Raw genomic sequence first — 18,297 nt, 5'->3', positions numbered from 1 at the left:
ACGCAGAAACTTCCTTAAGAAATTTCCACAAGGACCATATGATGATCCTTGTATATATTCCTTGCAAATAAATTTCCACAGCGTAAAGAGGATTTCTGCAGCATTAAAAACCCGAAAAATTATAAAGATTATATATATGGAGGAGGTTCCTGGAGCGGTGACCGCAGGAATGACTATAGAAAATCGAAAAGAATACCGTCTTGAATTTACAAAAGAGTTATAGCAATGGTCACAGATATTTCTTTAATAAGTGCTCAAAAATTGAACCGGGAGTTTTTCCGCAGGAAGTCACTAATCAATTTCTGCAAGAATTTCTAAAGCGATTTCCGTAGGAATCATGAAGGGATTTCTGCAAGTAAGCTCTGAAGATATTCCGCAGGTTATTTGTGGAGAATTTACTTGAACTCACGACAAAATTCCCAAATGAATTACAAAATAGTTTCCCAGGGGAATTTTTGTAAGAATACTCGGAGAAATTCCCACAGATGTTCTCGGAAGAATATCCACAGACAATTTGGAGCAACTTCTGCACTTCAGATAAAGATCCAAGGGCAGTTGGAATTCGGCAAACATTCCCATGAAAATTTCCGGAGGATGACCCGCAGAAATCTTTGGGATGAATCGGCGCACGAAAAATGAATTTCTACAGGAGTTCTCGGAGTTTTTAAATGAAATTCCAGTAAGAATGGTAAAAAAAAACTGCGTGAATTTTTAGAAAAGCTTGTTACAAGAATTGAAGGAGAAATAACGGACTAATTTCTATTCTATTTTATTTCTATTCTATTCTGCCGTATTTCCAAAGAAATTTCTTCTGAAATTTCTAAAAATATTCCTCTGGAATTTTTGAAGGAATTTACACTTGATTCTGACTTAAAAATCAACGGAGCTTGAGCAACTATGTTAGATTTTGTATTATTTGTTTCTTGATATGAATTCAAATATTTGTTTCACAGAAGTTTTGTTTAAAAACGGAGCTTCATTGTCTAATTCCTTAATATCTAAGCAAGTTTGTCTTGTGTTTGTGTTTGTCTTTAATATTTGGCACGTTTATCTTTAATCAATTATGATCAAATCTGGCCTTAACATTCATTTGTAATAAACGTATCTTGTGCAGAATTTTATAAAGTTCTATCAACAAAAAAAAAACTGATAATAACGGAACAAATCATGCCAAAGCCATCATCTAATCCAAAAAGCGGTGCTTATGCAAATAGTTTTGACTGTTTAGTTCTTGTTCTCTTGCATTCAGTACTTCTAGTGGCGAATAAGGCCATTCAGAAGGGTTGTAATATTTACTGCCGGTTTATTAGTCCTATTAGCAGTTTGATACAAACATATGTTGCAGTTTTAAATCATATTTAAAATCAGTAATAATTGTAAAAAAATAAATTTTTGAGAAGACGCCCAGAAGACAGAAGACATTTAGCGTGTATTTGCTTAGAATTTAGATCTGGATCGCGCGGATTTGGCGCGGAATGTGTTTCATGTCGCGCGGAAATGGCGCGGATTTGGCGCGGAAAATATTTCAGGATCTCCGTAACAACCCTGCTAAGGGTGGTGTCATCATTTGCAACGTAATAGCAACATCCCCGGAAGACAAACATTCCTCTATTTACATACACTAGTTAATTGTCTTTATTTAATCATTAATTATATATCGTTTATCCATTATTATTTATACTTTTCTTCTCTTCGTGCCTTCTACTTCCACACTTTCTCAGCGGATCGCATTTCTTGTATTCGCATGATTCGAGATTATATAGAACAGAATAATTTTACCTCCATGCTAATAATTCCACATTTTTGTTTTCTCCCCGTTGTGTGTTTATTTATTAATTTATTTTTTTCTTGTCTCCGCTTCGTGCGCGCACATACATTTTGTAATCCCTTTTCGTTTTGGTTTCGCTAGTTATCAGTAGTGTCGCATTTTGCTCTCCTGTTTCGCATGGAATTTCTTTCTTGCTCACTGGGGGGTCGCAAAAGTATAGATAACAATTTATAGTTTGGTTTTTTACAATTTTCAAAGCTATATGTGTAATTTTTATATGTTCTTCCCATTTTCTCTGTTTATTATTTGTTTCTCAGTATATATATGTTCATTTTTTGTTTGTTGAAAGATATCGAATGAAACAAGGTAAAATGGAAAAGAAAAATTGTTTTTTGTAGTTCCAGAGAAATATTCCAACTATTCAATTCAAAGTTTTATTACATAACACATTGTTTGTTTCAATAATTTTTTTTGTATGTTTAGTTTTCTAAATGGTGAACATGTGAATCTGTGTTTTTATGTATGTAAGTGTTTAATTTTTTTTCTGTTGCAGCATGGTTGTCTAATTTGTTTTGTTTTCTTCTTTGTCTGTTTATGCCGTTTGTTTTATAGTTTTGTATTGATTCTTTTCACTATGGTTTCACTATGTTTCATCGTTGAGTTGTTTTCTTTTCAATTTTGTCCTACATTTACTTTCACCTTTCAAGGATCATTGATTCGTCATTACACGAAAGTAGTTGTTTCGGACAAAATCGGTAATAAAGCAAAGAATGCATTATGAAATGATTTTTTTCACGTTATTCTTGATCGTGACTCATCTCCCGTTGTCTCCACATCTCTATGTAGGTCAGTAGGTGAGCTAAATCATAAAGAATGGTTATCACATCACTGGATGATGGATGACTGATTGTGGGTGGCGAGTTTGTCGAAAAGATGAAACAGTGGCGAGTTGTGTTGTTCGTTACTTTTAATAGTTTTGATTTTATTAGAGACACTTTAATAGAAGAGACAACTAGCTTCTCTTAAAACTCTTTTCTTATTCTGGTTTTAGTAAGTGGACACAGAGAGATGTTGTCGAAGAAAAATCTGTTGATTATCATGTCGTTATCAATAAATGTCTACGTTTTGCATGGAGTTGTACTAAAGGTCGCGCTAATCGACAGGGAAAAAAACCTTCTTTCTCTATGTGAGATGTTTTTGTGTACGCAGTGGAATGAAGGTTGGAAATCATCCACAAGGTATTCCAACTACATTTCTGTGACACGTGATAAATAAGCCAAAGCTTTTTTCTTGTCTCAGTGTGAAACAAACGCAATAACCATCCGGCGCATGCACGGTTGGAAGAAGTTTGAACCGAAGGGTGAAAGAAACATTGACGAAAATCGTAGTACTTCGCTAATGATTATATCGGTTTTAGTAGTATCCTTGCTTCCACTATTTTGTAGATGTGTCCTATAGTAAATTTGTGTTTCCCTAAAGTTCAAATTTATAACAATTTTTTGATCTAACCTTAAATTCTCGTTTAGCAAACCAAACAGTGCGAGTGGTCTGGAATATGCTGTTACTTATCTCGTTGGAACTCATCTCTTTTTTTGTTTTCAATTTGTGTTGTTTTTCAACAAAAACCTTGAAAGTTAAATAGTTTTATCATACACTTTTGGCTCAGTGTAAGAACTTTCTATTTCGCTTAATGATGTATAATGTAAGGTTTTCTTTCGATATTTCTTCACTTGTTTTCTTTTTTTTTTGGTGTTTTGCGACTCTTGGGACATGCAAAATGTGGAGCTCTTGAAATAATTAAGTGATTAGTTCTGTGTGCTGTATGTTCTTGCTTTCTATTAATTTATTTCCTTACTGATACGTGTTTGTAACTCTGGGATTTTTCTTGTTGAGTATGTTGACAGAACATTTTGCACTTCCTGCAATTGGAACAAACTTGCGGAAAAACTTTGGGAGCAACGCTTAATAACTTAGAATTTATCGCATTGTCACCAGACAAATTTAAACAAATATTCAACAAGATACATAAATTTATTTGATCAATGATTAAGGATAGAAAACAAATTACCTTCCCATTTGTTACTTTTTGTTTTCTCTTGTTCGATAAATATGTATAATAGATCATATGTGAAGAGTTTTTTGTTTGTCGTCACTATATACTTTAATAATTCTTCAAATTGTATCATTTTATGTGAGTGTTCTTGTTGTTCTGTGTGTTTTGTCTTCTGTTACTTGCTTGCATTTTACCGCCGAATAACCTTTAAGTTAGTATGTTTCTTATGATTTTACTGACTTTAATTTTTAAACTGATGCTGATTGGAAACTAGCGACGAGATGTCCTGTACGAGTGCCGCCGGTGCAGCCGGGGCTTGCTGGCCACCCTGTACCTGCATTGGCATCTGCTGCATCGGGATTTGCGGGGCCATCATCATCGGCTGTTGTGGTTGTTCAGCTGGCATAAATTTCGCTAGAGGTCGCCACAAATGCGACGAGTAAAAAAAAATGAGAAAAAGAAACAATTCCGCATTAGTATATTATGAAAGCATTCCAATCACACACAAACACGTTTTCACACGAGGTGATGGTACCAATACCACCTACTACGCAGACAGTTCAAGAAAGGAAACAAAAGATATCGATCCAATTGTACATGTAAAGTCGAGAGATAGAGGGCATAATTTTGCGTTGCTAAGTCACAATCAACATTGGCAGCTAAAGGACAAACCACTCGGCTAGGATATTACAATTATACAGAATACAGGCGCTAACATTGTATAAGGAATTTACGCAGCTCTAAATGTGTGGTTGGTTATCAAACCGCATGCCGCATCAGATCGTGACCCTGCTGAAGTTCGAACCGAAACATTGATCATAGTAGGCTATAGGGTCACGAACCCATACGGTTGCAGTTTGGGATTTTGCACGTACATACAGGCTAGTATTGCGATATTGTTCAGCGCATGTTTCATACAGGTGGACTGGAATGTTTGCTATGGTACAAAGTATTTAGGTAGGTATAGTGGGGCTTTGAACCATTGACAAGCTGATATTTTGATTACGACGAAAGCATGATTCAAGGCAGCCTTTCGCAATCAAAGATACAACTTGACAATCATTCCGGAAGTGACATCAACAGAGCGATGTGTTTTAGAGCACATAACGTTTAGTAACATTTGTAATGTGGTTCACGTGTAGTTAGTGAAACTGGTTGGTACGTTTAACTAAATGTGTGATTGGTTTTTCTTTTCAAATCAATGTAGGCTACACAATTGTAAATATGTGTTAAGTGGTGGAAACTTTTTAAAACCTTCAAAATATATATTACTCTCTATAGGGTAAATGATGTATCTTGGACAAGCGCAGGACATTTATTAGAAAATATATCGAGATTGAATAGTATAAAACAATTGAAAACCACTAGGTTCATCCAAATACATAATCTATGATTAGTCTTGTGTCTCCATTGCTCAATTTTCGAGTAAATTACGTTTACTAGGTGTAAACTGTGATATACTGCGAACTGAAATATTTTCTTTTTGGACATCAAATATATAACTTCGACATGGAAAATGTATATATTTTGGACAGAGTCATTTTCTCCTAATTTAATGGCCACCTACAAACCTCAATGGTATGACTTACCTACACGTATCCACATTCATTTAAATGCATTTATTTGCTTAACTGACATAGATTAAACCAGAAATTAACATTGTTTCGCAATCTTATCGATATCATTGAAAACCGCCTGAAAGTTGGCAATTAATGGTTCATCCATGTACTGTACATGGGGTGACCAATAAATGTCTGATGCATAAAACCATAACTTCATTTTGGTCACTCCTTTTTCATCCGTCTCAAGTTCATGTTAAGCGATTGGAATATGTTAGTATCTCAATTACAATTAAACTTTGGCCGCAGGACCTCAAGATTGCCGTTTGAACCAATTTAAACGTGTTTCAGGTGCATGTTACGAAGAGTCCTATAATGCATGTTCTCCTGCATACTGGCGTCCAGCAGGCACTTTGGTAGAAAGCTTTACATTTTAGATAATTTTAAAGATAAATAATAGTTGTTTTGTGAATTCTCATCAGGAGCCGCTAGAGTTGAGGTAAAAGTATGCAATGATAATACTTTCGATAAAAATTTTCCTACACATTATCTAAAATTGATCGAAAAAGCTCAGGCTTGTCCAAAATATGTACATGTCCAAAATATATCATTTACCCTATCTCGATTTTGAAGGGACCATCGAGATAAGGAGAGATCGACGAATGGAAGAAGCATTAAGGTGGGTACTAGATTGAAAAAAAAACTCGTTGCTATGAAGAACGACAACAAAATAAAATGTCATTCCTTGTTGTTGATGTATTTGTTATTGCCCAAAGATGGTCCGTAGCCTAGAAATTTGATTATATCGATATAGGGAGAGCGAATGCGAAAATTTGATTAGAACACATCAAGATAGAGAGATATCGAGATAGGGAGGTTATCGAGATGTAAAAAAATGTTCGTGGATTGAAGAGACCGAGAAAACCATCGACATAGGAAGAAATATCAAAATTTGGAACTCGAGATGTAGAGAGTCGAGCCAAATGCGTCACTTGTAGACCCGCCTAAACTAAAGGGTGTTAAATTGCATCACTTTTAAATGTCGATTACATTTCGCCTTTTGAGTTAATTTTAACGAGATGTTAGGTAAGATGAACATAGCGTGTGTTATTTACATTGCGTGAGTTCCATATATTATTGCATGATGACGTAGTTTGACAGATAAGTCAAATCTTGCATTGATATATTGCAAAATTTCCAGTAGTTCCGAAAAAACAGTCGAGGAACAGGAATTTCATGTCAATTACCTCAGAAAACACCGAGTTTGTGGCCGATCGATAGATATAGAATGAAAACATTCAGCCGGTCTCTTAACGTTTTATCTCTAAAAATAAACATATGAGTTTGCATTTATTTTGAGGCAATATAACTAACGAATGGATGGATCGATTTGCCAAATTTTCTTAACAATGGATTCGTCTTAGGATCACCTATGTTTGAACATAGAGTTGACCAATTTGACGGGGAAAGTTGGAAAAATGTCAAAACGCAAAAGTTTCATGAGTTCTAAATAAATCAAGCTCAAATTGAAATCGGTCTGGAGCACGACGCTGCAATCAACTTAATGAATGACAGATCGAAAATAAAACCCGAGCGAGATCGTGAAGGTTTGTCTAGTGTTCATATAAAGTAGAATACTAAGCGATTTTGACAATCTAATACGTTCCAATCTCCATGAATGTTATGGAGACGCATGGTGCACCAACTTCTAATGACAACAGTTTTTGGGACTATTCACTCACTTCTTCAAGTATTAAGTAACACTTCTTGTATTAAGAGAAACCTGAGTTTTTTATCCATAACAAAAGAATTTGGTAGCTGTTGACAAGCTCCACTACATGCTGGTAGCGTTCAAGGATCCAGTCAAGCCTATACAGGCTACCATCTTCTTCTGCTATTATATCACATGCCGACCATTTTGAACGCTGCGTGAAAATTTTAATGAACCGACATCGTATAGGAGCTTGTTGCTAATTCATATTATGTGCAGTCGTTTAGGTCAGAGCATGTTGAGGGAATGGAAGAGTTCGACAAGCAACGATAGATAGCGAGTTGATTACCTTTTTGGGAGATCAAGCACGGATACTGCTTTCACTGAACAGTGACTGCTGTTTTCAGCACTCTCTGTATACGTTCTAGAGATTTGGTGTCTTACAGAGCATTAGTGATTAATCATAGATTTAATCATGATTAATGAATAATGGGTTATTTAATCATTATTCATTAATCATAATCATACAACAAATACGATTTAATCATTAATCACTAATCATTAATCATAGAATTTTAAATTTAATCATTAATCACTAATCATATTCATAACTGTTTTGAGTTTATTCATTAATCATCAATTTTAATCATTGCATACATCGCTTTTGTTCAATAATCTTTAATCATAATTATATAATTTCTATACCTTTTAGTAAACCAATTTGAAAAAAAAGCTACTTGCTTTTTGATCACTATGCAAATCATTCAATTTGATTATTTATAATCATCAATCATTAATCATATCGATCGTTAATCATTAATCATACACATATTGTGTCAACATTTAATCATGATTGATAATCGTTAATCATACTCTAAACCTTTTATTCATTAATCATAATCGTTAATCATTGTCAAAAATTAATTTAATCGTTAATCATAATCATTAATCATTGTCAAAAACGAATAAATCATTATTCATAATCTTTAATCATAGAATTGAATGATTTAATCATAACAAATTTAATCATTCATTGGAAGCTTTATTCATTAACGCTTTCAGCACACTGCTGCGGATGATTCTAAGCTACATTTTGATAAGTTTTGTTTTTATTTAATTAAGTTAAAACTTATCTAGATAAGTGTTATCTTTTGATAGAAACGACATAGAGCAAAACCTTCTTCTGCAAACTTATTTTTTGACATTTTACACCTATGCTCTTTGTAAATGGAAATGTACGTTATTTCCTTGAAAACAGCGATACAATGGTTTTCTTCCCGTTTTTTCGCGTATAACATCTAGTAAAAGTTTTTTGAGGTATAGAATGATTATAAAGCTGATCGTGAGGTGTTACCAAGGACTTAAAAGCTTTATTAGTGGATTACTTAAAATTAAGTAAAATAAAAACACTGTTAAGAAAAATATGAATATCTTACGAATGGGCCGATGGCGGCAGCTGAAATTTTGTCTGAACATAGTTCAAACTTATATCTTTGATATCGGGACGAAAATAAAGTGTAGCCATGTGAAGCTTTTTGTCTGCGATTGTCCCAAATTTGGCTATAAAATGCGTTGAAAATCACCATAATACAGAAATTCCGAATGAAACGGATGTACGAATTCTTCAATATTTGGTAGAATCGTCCCTTTCCGAAAATTATTAGATTTGTCCTTTTAGTTCCGTCACTAGGGTGACCAATTTCGGATAGGGTGATTCAAAAATGGATGTAACTGGAACAAAAGCAAGGTACAGTGCGAAAGAAGAAGCCCTGTCTAACGTCCATCCGCCTCAGTGTTCCTTAAAACCCTGCCAGAGCTTGTACCACCCGAAGCAAAACTACCATTTCGGAATCCAGCACCCAGAAACCTTCAAAACTGACGACGAGTTCGTGAGACTGGCTCTAGTGTCTGTTTCCATGCCATCTGCCACAAGATAATCGAAAGCCATCTTCTCAACTGTCCGACTGTCTACTGCCATGGTGAAAGTCCATGCTCCTACGGAATGGTCACATTTTTTAATACCATATTCTTGTTCAGAATCTAATTTTCTGATGATGCATTTCAGCTTGTTTTACACAGTTGTGCCATAAAAATATGGTCCCTATCACAAAATGAGGAAGAATGAAGCGCTTATCACTTATCGCTAATCACTTTTTTTCCTGTTCGAGTGTGCCACTGCGACCAATTATTAGATCTATTGTAGCGTTACCCGTATCCTTAGTGTTTAAGTGCATGTCGAATTACTCCAGTGATATTGAGAAGCAATGCAGTATCGGTTTCGATACAGTTGTTGTTTTGTTTTCTCAAGACCACCATGACAAGGTCCCGCTATTTAGACCCTTCATAGAGAGCAATCCCATTGAAGGCGCGCCCCTTATCAATAGGAAATCAATCCTTTCTTGAGAAAACAGAACAGTGATACTGTTTTTGGCCATGCATCGGAGCCCTAGCCACATCCTTGTCTTGCTTCTAGAATATCACCAGTAAACAATGAAAACCCGGGATTTAGCTCTGTCTACAAGACCATTTCAAGCAAGAGAATTTGTTCAGTAATAAGAACTTCCGTGTGTTCCTCTCACTACCATTGTTCACCAGTTCAAGAAGAGTTAGTACGTATTTAAACCCCTAACTCGATTTTTCCAGCAGTCAGTTCAGCCTAGGACCGGGTACCGAGGTTTTTTAACTAATTGCTTGAAAAGTTGTTTCCGCTGCATACAGTTTAGCCTCAAACAATAGGAATTCGAGTCTTTCAACTGTCTGCAAGGTAACATTAATTATGTTTTATTTCTGAGACTGCTGTTGGTAGCGAGGACTAAATACGATGAATCCTTAATTACCACAACTTATTGCCCTAGCTAAAAAAATGGATTAGGTTAGGGCTCTGTTTGGTAGATCTTACACCGCAACACACTACGTCAAAGTGATCTACCGTGTTACGGGAAAAACTTACGCTAATTAAGTTACGCTAATCACTTATCGGCGGGTGCTGCCTATCCGATTATGTTTTTTTCGTACTTGCTTACAAGTTTGATAAACTTGTTTTCATCGCTTGAGTAATGATTCAAAATTTGCCTCACTTTAATCACTCGTTATCTATTGAGAGCGCAAACCCTGCCCACGATCAATGAGGTCGGGTCATAGTGCGTGTGTGCCTGCCTAAGAAGGAAGGCACCTTAAGTCAACTCGACGTCTCCTAAGCTGGCGCTTTCTGTCGATTTCGATGGACCATTTCGTAGCCCGAATGCAACGTCAGTTGGTCAAAAACACCGTTCCGAAAGCTCGCTATGTCGGCTATATGGCAGAGTATCTAGTTTTCCGTGGTACCCAGCGGTAAGTTGACGTTTGTGTAGGTCGACTGCACCAGGACTGCACCTACTGTGCATTCTGACAAATGTGCTAAATAAAAAGGTCTTGCTCCACGGCATCAACACAATCGTCAAACTGAAACTGATCCCCAGGCAAGTTGGCAGCCATTACCATTCGTGTAAAATTGAATATCGTATTCAGTAACACGATGTCTCCAACAACTCCCCAAGGATGGTAGGAACATCCCATCAAAGATCGGCCAAGATTTTCATGTGGACGATTTCCTCAGCGGATCCGATACAGTAGAATGTGCAATACATATCTTCTTCTTATATATAAAAATGAAATGGTCTGTGTTCGTATCCGCATAACTCGAAAACGGCTGGATGGATTTTTTTCATTTCTTCAGCAGAAACATTCGTTATAGTTTCCGACGGGTTTATATGATATTTCCTAATGGGAAAATTACGAGTAAAGTTGAGCAAACCGTGAATAACTAAAATTGTGATTCCTATGGGAACTTTGCATGGGCAGTTCGGAATGCACATTCTCGCCTACTATGCAGGACAACGTCTGCCGGGTCAACTAGTTTCTTATAAATGTCTTATGAATGTGTCAAGAAAATGTTACTCTCAATGGTCAAAATCGCTATCGCAACCATTCAGATAAAAAAATCCAAATTAGAATGGACTTGTCAGTGGTTTGGAGACACTGTTGTACTTTTTTGACTTAATAAAATTAAACTTTAGTAGTCGAAATCGCAATGGGAGGCGAGAGAGAATCATGGTGTCGCGGGGCGATAAATAATTTTAAAGCACGTGCTGTTTGTAAAGTGGGGCATCGAAATCCGTACACTTAAGCACTTCGTTATATGTAACTGTCTCTAGAAAACTTCGTCGTTGATTCTGTTGCAAGAGGATCTCTATTTGTGAAGTGTTCCACTTTTACGCAATAAACACTATGAGAACCATGATAAGATAATGAAGGAAATCAACACCTCCTGAATCGAAATTCGTCCACTGTAGACGGATTTCAAATCATAGGATCAAAATCCGTACAGCTATTTGTTCACAACATTTTTAAATCAAAGCACCACAATCACTGTAAATAGTTCACTACACACCTTGAGAAGAGATCTGTTCGATTCATATTCCGATGAGCTTACTTTATTCATTGCAAATTGCAATTTAAAATAGGTGCTTTTTGGAGACGAGCCAGCCTCGGGCTGAAAGTCTCCCTAATAAAGACAATAAAAAAGGTACTTTTGGAACAATCATGGTCAACACAACACACGAACAAATGCCGTTTGTAAGGCGGTGAATTGGGTTTTTAGGGGTATCGAAATTATTACATATCTTGAATCATTTATGAAAACTGAGCCTAAATCCAAAATTTCATGAATTTTGGTGCAGGATAACTATTTTAAATACATTTCGAAAAACCTAATAATTTCACGTATTAAACACCCCTACCTTAATTTTAGTATGGGCCGAGCTGTCAATCTGTGAGCAGGGTTCTTATATCAGGGTTCACTCACTTCAACAGTAGATGGGAGAGATTAGCGCGGGGGTGAAAAATTAATTTTCAGTGCAAAACATAAACAAACTCGGTGGCTGCCCCATATAAAAATCCAAGATGGCTGAATCATGAAATTGGCATACTGCTACACCTGTTTCTATTCACCTGGTCTGTCAAGCAATAAATTTTCCAGAAACTTTGAAAATGAATATTAAATATCAAATTTAGGGTCCATGAGTGTGAAAAAAATATGTTGTACCTCAGAAAAAGGTTTTTTTTTGTGTCTTTATTGAGGAGACTTTCAATAAGGTGTTCTATCAAACGAATAAAAAAAAAATCGACATGTTTTTCAAAATTAAAAAAAACGACTTGTTATTTTAATTTTAAAGCCTACTTTCTATTTCAATGACCAAAAATTTTATTGTCAAGTATATGAACAGGCAAAGATAAATTAATTATATATCAATTACCTTTAAATCTCTTTAATTCATTCATATCTCATGAGGTAGAGGAAGATAAAAACATTATTAACTAGGTGTTCCAGTCTGCTAAATTTATGAAAAAGGAGAAGACGGGGGTGAAAAATGCATTTTCAGCGCAAAACGTAAACTCGCTGGTTCTCCCATACTAAAATCCAAGATGGCTGAGTCGTGAATTTGGCAGATTGAAACATCTTTTGGTGTATTTATCTTGAGGTAGACGGCCTTCGGTGCTGTATACGTAAAAATCCATTGTTGTTTATTATTAATTTTGCCAAAGCAGCGACTTTATGATATTTATAAGAAATAACTTATATTGTGCCTTGCATCAAAATGACAACTTTCGTGATCAATTTCCAAAGCTCTCATAGATGTGAAAAAAATTCTCCGCTTTTTTCTGGAGGTATTTTTTTCTTAGGCGACTAGGGACACGGCAGGTATTTTCGTCTGTTCGTCATAGTATCGAAAACCAATAAAAGAGTCGCTTTTTTGTAAAACTCATACGTACCAAATCTTAAGCTCAGGAGAAACGTTCTGCTATAGTGGAGTTCTAGCAAATGTACGTTGCTTTCGTTGGTTTTAGCCCCTATGACGATGGACGGAAATACTTGTCGTGTCCCAACCTATGTGCCGCGTATTTTTCGTTGCGACCAAACATGAGTGGAAGAGTAGATTTTTTTATGAGCGGTACAGTACATTGCATTCACCACATACCTTCCCAAACTTATGAATTTTATTACCTTTTTAGTATGAAATGCATTTAAATTTTCGAATGGGTTTTTGCCATTACTTAATTAGGTTTTTTCTTAACGTATACGGCTTTCACTCTCCCAGGTATTGTGGATAAATTTTGCTAATCTACGAGATTCTTGAGAAGATAACCAAAGTAGACATTTTAGCAAGGTACATTATAAGCTATCATTGCCCATCGTGTATTCAATAGTTTCGCAATTTTCCCCATTGAACTCTTCTTATAAGTTTCTGGTTTGCTGGAATCGGTAATGTCGCCATAAAGATCGTTTTTCGAACTACATGGAGTTTTTCTGAATAGATCATTAGTACAAAAGGGCCCTTCGAAATTTGTTCACCTGACTGGTCCAAAAATTGAAATAATCCACAGTTTTCAAATAACTTTTTTATTATTAGATTTCAAAACTTTTTCTCGACGCCGTGTTGTTCTCCGGAAGAGTTGGAGAAACCTAAATAGTGGTCAAAACTAAAACCAAATTATTAGACATGATGATTTAAGATAAAATAAAATATCCCTTGTTTGCTCTAGATTACTCAAAATATCCTGAGTAAAACTTAAAAATGTAATTTTACTAAGTCGATGAGTAGATGAAAGTTATAGGCAATGATGATTAGGCAAAATTTGAGCATAATTGGTTAAAGAAAACCCCCCTGACAATAATAGAATAAAACCTGCCAAGGCCGTCATTTCCCTTATACCAGTAAATCCCAGTCCTTCGACAGTGATTGTTGTCGTATGAGCTGGGTGATTTTTTTTCGACAAACTGGCTATCTTTCAGTTTTTTTGATTCATACGTATTTTGAAATTTGTTTTGGTTCTGCTTTCAGTTGTATTACGTGCATTTCTTGATAAGAAAGTGTGCTCAATTAGTTTTTAATTCGAAAAATGTGGGGTCAACAGGATACAAATTGTGCTTAGTTATAATTTAAAATTTATAAACATTTTAAAAATTACATCAAATAAGTTTTAGGTGATTTTATAAAAAAAAGTTTATAATGTTGATTTTTATGAAGCAACTTCGTCCCGACTATTGACAAATATCGCAAGATTATTCACAATATAGAATTACTCAGCCGTATTTTTATCGATTCACTTTAAGGATCACGCGTCTCCATAGTCGGAAAACTGCGATCACCTTGAATAGAGCCCATCAAAAGTAGGGGAAGGAGGGGCAATATGTCCTAGCTAAGAATAGGCTGCTTTTATGCCTTAGCTATAACGATTTTCATGGGTGTTTCTACCTCACGCAACAGCTAAACAATATAACTAGCTGATGCCATATTGAAATTAAAAAAAATCTCAATCATATTGATAATATTCACATTTCAAAAAAGTGGTGATATTTCGTTGCCGGAAAACTCATGAGGCAAAACGCCTTTTAGCAGGCCTTAGGGAACAACGTACCACGCGTCGGCACAAAGCTTTGTTCGGAACAAATCAACGGAAACAAGATAAAATATAAACCGTCTAAGACGAATTAAGTACAGTCCATTTAATTCCACCAGTTAATTTTCGTTATCTTTGCAGATACGTATTTCGACCACAACTGTGTGGTCGTCTTCAGTGTCTTGTACTTGACTCGACTTGAAGAAAACAATCGCAACTTACATTATTTATACTACGCTAGGTACCTAATCTAATCTTATTTGCCTACTTTATTTACCTATACAGTAAATTACTTTATTGTTTAGGTAGAAACTTGAAGAGCCAAGAGCTGCCATTTCCCTGATCCTTATTCAACAGCGCTGTTTGTACCTGTCGGTGGATTTCCAAACTCTCAGCTACATCGAGTTTCCATGGGGAAGAGACATTTCTTAAGATTTTAATATTTGATGCCGTAATTGGGTGATTTTCCTTATACACATGCTCTGCTACCTTAGATCTAAATTCGTAATGTAATCCCTTATCGTTTTCTCTTTACGCCTTATTCACTTCCGCCATATGTTCCTTGAACCTTATATCTAATGATCTTTTGTTTGGCCTACATAGATTTTTTTCACATTGGGAACAACTTATCTTATAAACGCCTGCCTTATTCAACATTTCTACTTTATCCTTCGTTGAACCCAATAGAGACTTGAGTTGGTTGCTTCTACTGGAGAATACTAGATCGATGCCGAATTTCCTTAGTCGAGGGCGTAGCTGGTTGGTGATGTGTTTATCATATGGGACCGAAACTCTTTTCAGCGGCTCCTCTATCGGTGTCAGCGTTGTATGTCCATTTCGTCTTAGGGTCCTTTCCTTCTTGTTGATGATCGCTCGTATAGTCCTCTCCTGGTATCCGTTGATCTTCGTTGTTTCCAAGATGTATTGTAGTTCCTTCTGTTTTTCCTTCTTCGCTCAGGGGGATCTTCTGTATCCTGTGGATCATGTGATGAAAATCTGCCATTTTTATGTTGGTACGAATGGTTCGATGTATATGGGATGACTCTCATGGTGTTCGTGGGCTTCCTGTAGATTTCGAGGCTCAATGTTGTATTTGCTTCCTGATGACTAGTAGATCCAAGAAAGGTAGTTTACCTTCTTTTCCTCTTCGAAGGTAAATTTGATGTCCTTATGCACGTTGTTTATCGCTTCCAAAATCCTGGGTAGATCCTTTCGGTTGATGATGCTGAAAATGTCGTCGACGTATCTCCACCACTTCTGGGGTAGTATTCCTTGTTCTTGTAGGTTGTTCTCCAGATTCGCCATGAACAGTTCGCACAAAAACGGTGATAGCGGATTTCCATCGGTGCTCCTTTCGTCTGTTTGTAGTAGTTGCCACGAAATGTGAAGTAGTTCTCCGTCATGCATAGCCTTGCCAGATTTAGGTACATCTTCACCTTTCCTCGCCATGTTGTTTCCGTCCTTTGTGTTAGCAGCCAATCCTCTAGAAGATTCAGAGCATCTTTCACTGGAACGCTAGGGAACAATGCCGCTACGTCGAATGATACCATTATGTCCTCTTATTCGATGTGTCCTGATTCCAACAGCTTCTGGGCGAACTCCTGGGTGTTGATGACTGACCTGCTGGGGAATGGTTTCGGCATACTTTGGAACTCCTTTACCACCCATTTGGCTACGTTTTGGGTCGGGGACCCAACTGATGAAACTATCTCTCCCATATCCTTGCCGGGTTTATGGATTTTTGGCAGTCCTTTACCCCTCGGTAGACCCGGGTTTACTGTCTTTACTAGAGCTTCTCCGATGATGGCCTTACACCTTTATTGTTTTGTCCGTGAGTCGTATTAATCCTGGTAGCGGATCCACTCTCAAATGTCTATAAGGTCCTCCGTTGATTTTCGTCGTCATCTGTTCGTTGTAGTCCTCTTTATCCATTACCACTACTGCGTTTCCCTTATCGGCTTTTACGTAGTATACTGGTTTTTCCTTAAGCTCCTTTAGAATCCTCCTTTCGTCATGGTTCGTTGTCCCGTGCCGTCCTTCTTTGATGGCGTCTGCCACGATGTTCCTCGCTGTATTTTGATCCTGTTGCTCGATGTTTCGGGAAATCGCTGTCTCCATGTCCACGATGATCTGTTCCACGTCTGATTTCTGTGTGATCGCATACCCCAGTCCCTTGTTGAGGTGAGCTAGTTGTTCCTCCGTAAACTGCTGTGTCGAACGGTTCACGACGAATCCTTCTATGATCTGTACGGTGGGTTTGTCAGTACGGATTTCCTCTGCTGATTTCACTCGCAATTTGTTCAGTTTTTTCCTGTGCAGTCTCCGCTTCCGGTCTGATTCACATTCTTCTGCCCTTTTTACCTTCTTCCAAAATAGGTCGAATGATTCCGGGTTATCCTTAGCTAACTTCAAATGCATATTATAGCACTCCAAAGTCACTCGTTCTAATTTAGCGTAATGCCTCTTTATCGATGTCTTCATGAACTCGGACTCTGCTTTCTTATTAATACTTTTTGGTACATGAGATCCCATCTTAATCTTATGGCTGACGGGTGTCAGCTTCTCTTTTAGGCACTTCTTAAGGAAGGCCACGTCCTTATTAATACTAGCGATTGTTCTCCTCAAATTGAGAAAAGTATTTCGCTCATGCCGCTCGGATGCCATTTTCAGAAAAATATATTAAGCTCGTTTAGTGGAATGTATTAAACCGTCTAAGACGAATTAAGTACAGTCCATTGGAAATCCACCGACAGGTACAAACAGCGCTGTTGAATAAGGATCAGGGAAATGGCAGCTCTTGGCTCTTCAAGTTTCTACCTAAACAATAAAGTAATTTACTGTATAGGTAAATAAAGTAGGCAAATAAGATTAGATTAGGTACCTAGCGTAGTATAAATAGTGTAAGTTGCGATTGTTTTCTTCAAGTCGAGTCAAGTACAAGACACTGAAGACGACCACACAGTTGTGGTCGAAATACGTATCTGCAAAGATAACGAAAATTAACTGGTGGAATTAAATGGACTGTACTTAATTCGTCTTAGACGGTTTAATACATTCCACTAAACGAGCTTAATATATTTTTCCCAAGATAAAATATGTTTGTCTCATTATACTATAGTCAACAGTGTGTCACTCCCTTCAATAATTTTCAGTGTACCTGGGTTTTAATTCACAAAGCTGCGTATTTTCATGGATATTTGGTTTCTCTGTTCTACAAAACTCAATGCCGGCTTTTCGCTTTAAGAATAAAATTTTAATTTCATTGAATAGGCCTTGCCGAATGCATGTGGGCTGTTGGGCTCTATTTGGCACGTGCATTTATTGCAAAAAAAAGGAATTTTATTCTCAAAAGTACTTATTTTTATAGAAAATTTTATCTGCTTTGTAAAACAAATTTTCTGTCTTTCATTTCAAGAACAATGTTTGTATTTCATTGAATGAACCTAAAAGAATGTATATGGATCGTTGGGTTTTATTTGGCACGTTCATTTGTTGTAAAAAAGAGAATTAAATTCATAAAAGCACTTATTTGATGAATTTGAAAGCTGAGCAAAGCTGAATTTCAGTTTTTCACTTTTCGAATAAAAAAATTCCAAAGAATGGGCCCTGCCGAATGTACATTTAATTTTATTTGAAACGTTCAGTTGTTGTGGAAAACGGAATTGAATTTACAAAAGTACTTATTTTGATGGAAATTTGGATTCTCTTCTCTACAAAGCTGAATTTTAGCTTCTCACTTTAAGAACAAAGTTTGAATTTCATAATT

The 18,297-nt window shown here is 36.4% G+C and overlaps 1 protein-coding gene across 3 annotated transcripts in view; it reads right to left on the bottom strand.

Annotated features, from left to right (window-relative positions):
* Positions 1-1,609: 1,609 nt before the first annotated feature.
* The window catches only part of LOC134210300 (vesicle-associated membrane protein 2), an 88,648-nt gene continuing 71,960 nt past the window's right edge, over positions 1,610-18,297 (bottom strand). For all 3 annotated transcript variants that reach the window (XM_062686346.1, XM_062686345.1, XM_062686347.1), the window contains one exon: positions 1,610-4,235. In XM_062686346.1, coding sequence (XP_062542330.1) covers positions 4,063-4,235 — 173 coding nt within the window. In that variant the 3' untranslated portion in view covers positions 1,610-4,062. The remainder of the gene's footprint in view (positions 4,236-18,297) is intronic.

The sequence above is a fragment of the Armigeres subalbatus genome, chromosome 2 (assembly GCF_024139115.2).
Source record: "Armigeres subalbatus isolate Guangzhou_Male chromosome 2, GZ_Asu_2, whole genome shotgun sequence".
Classification (NCBI taxonomy): domain Eukaryota; kingdom Metazoa; phylum Arthropoda; class Insecta; order Diptera; family Culicidae; genus Armigeres; species Armigeres subalbatus.
Note: the sequence above shows the minus strand (reverse complement) of the source record. Positions and strands in the feature narration are given on the sequence as shown.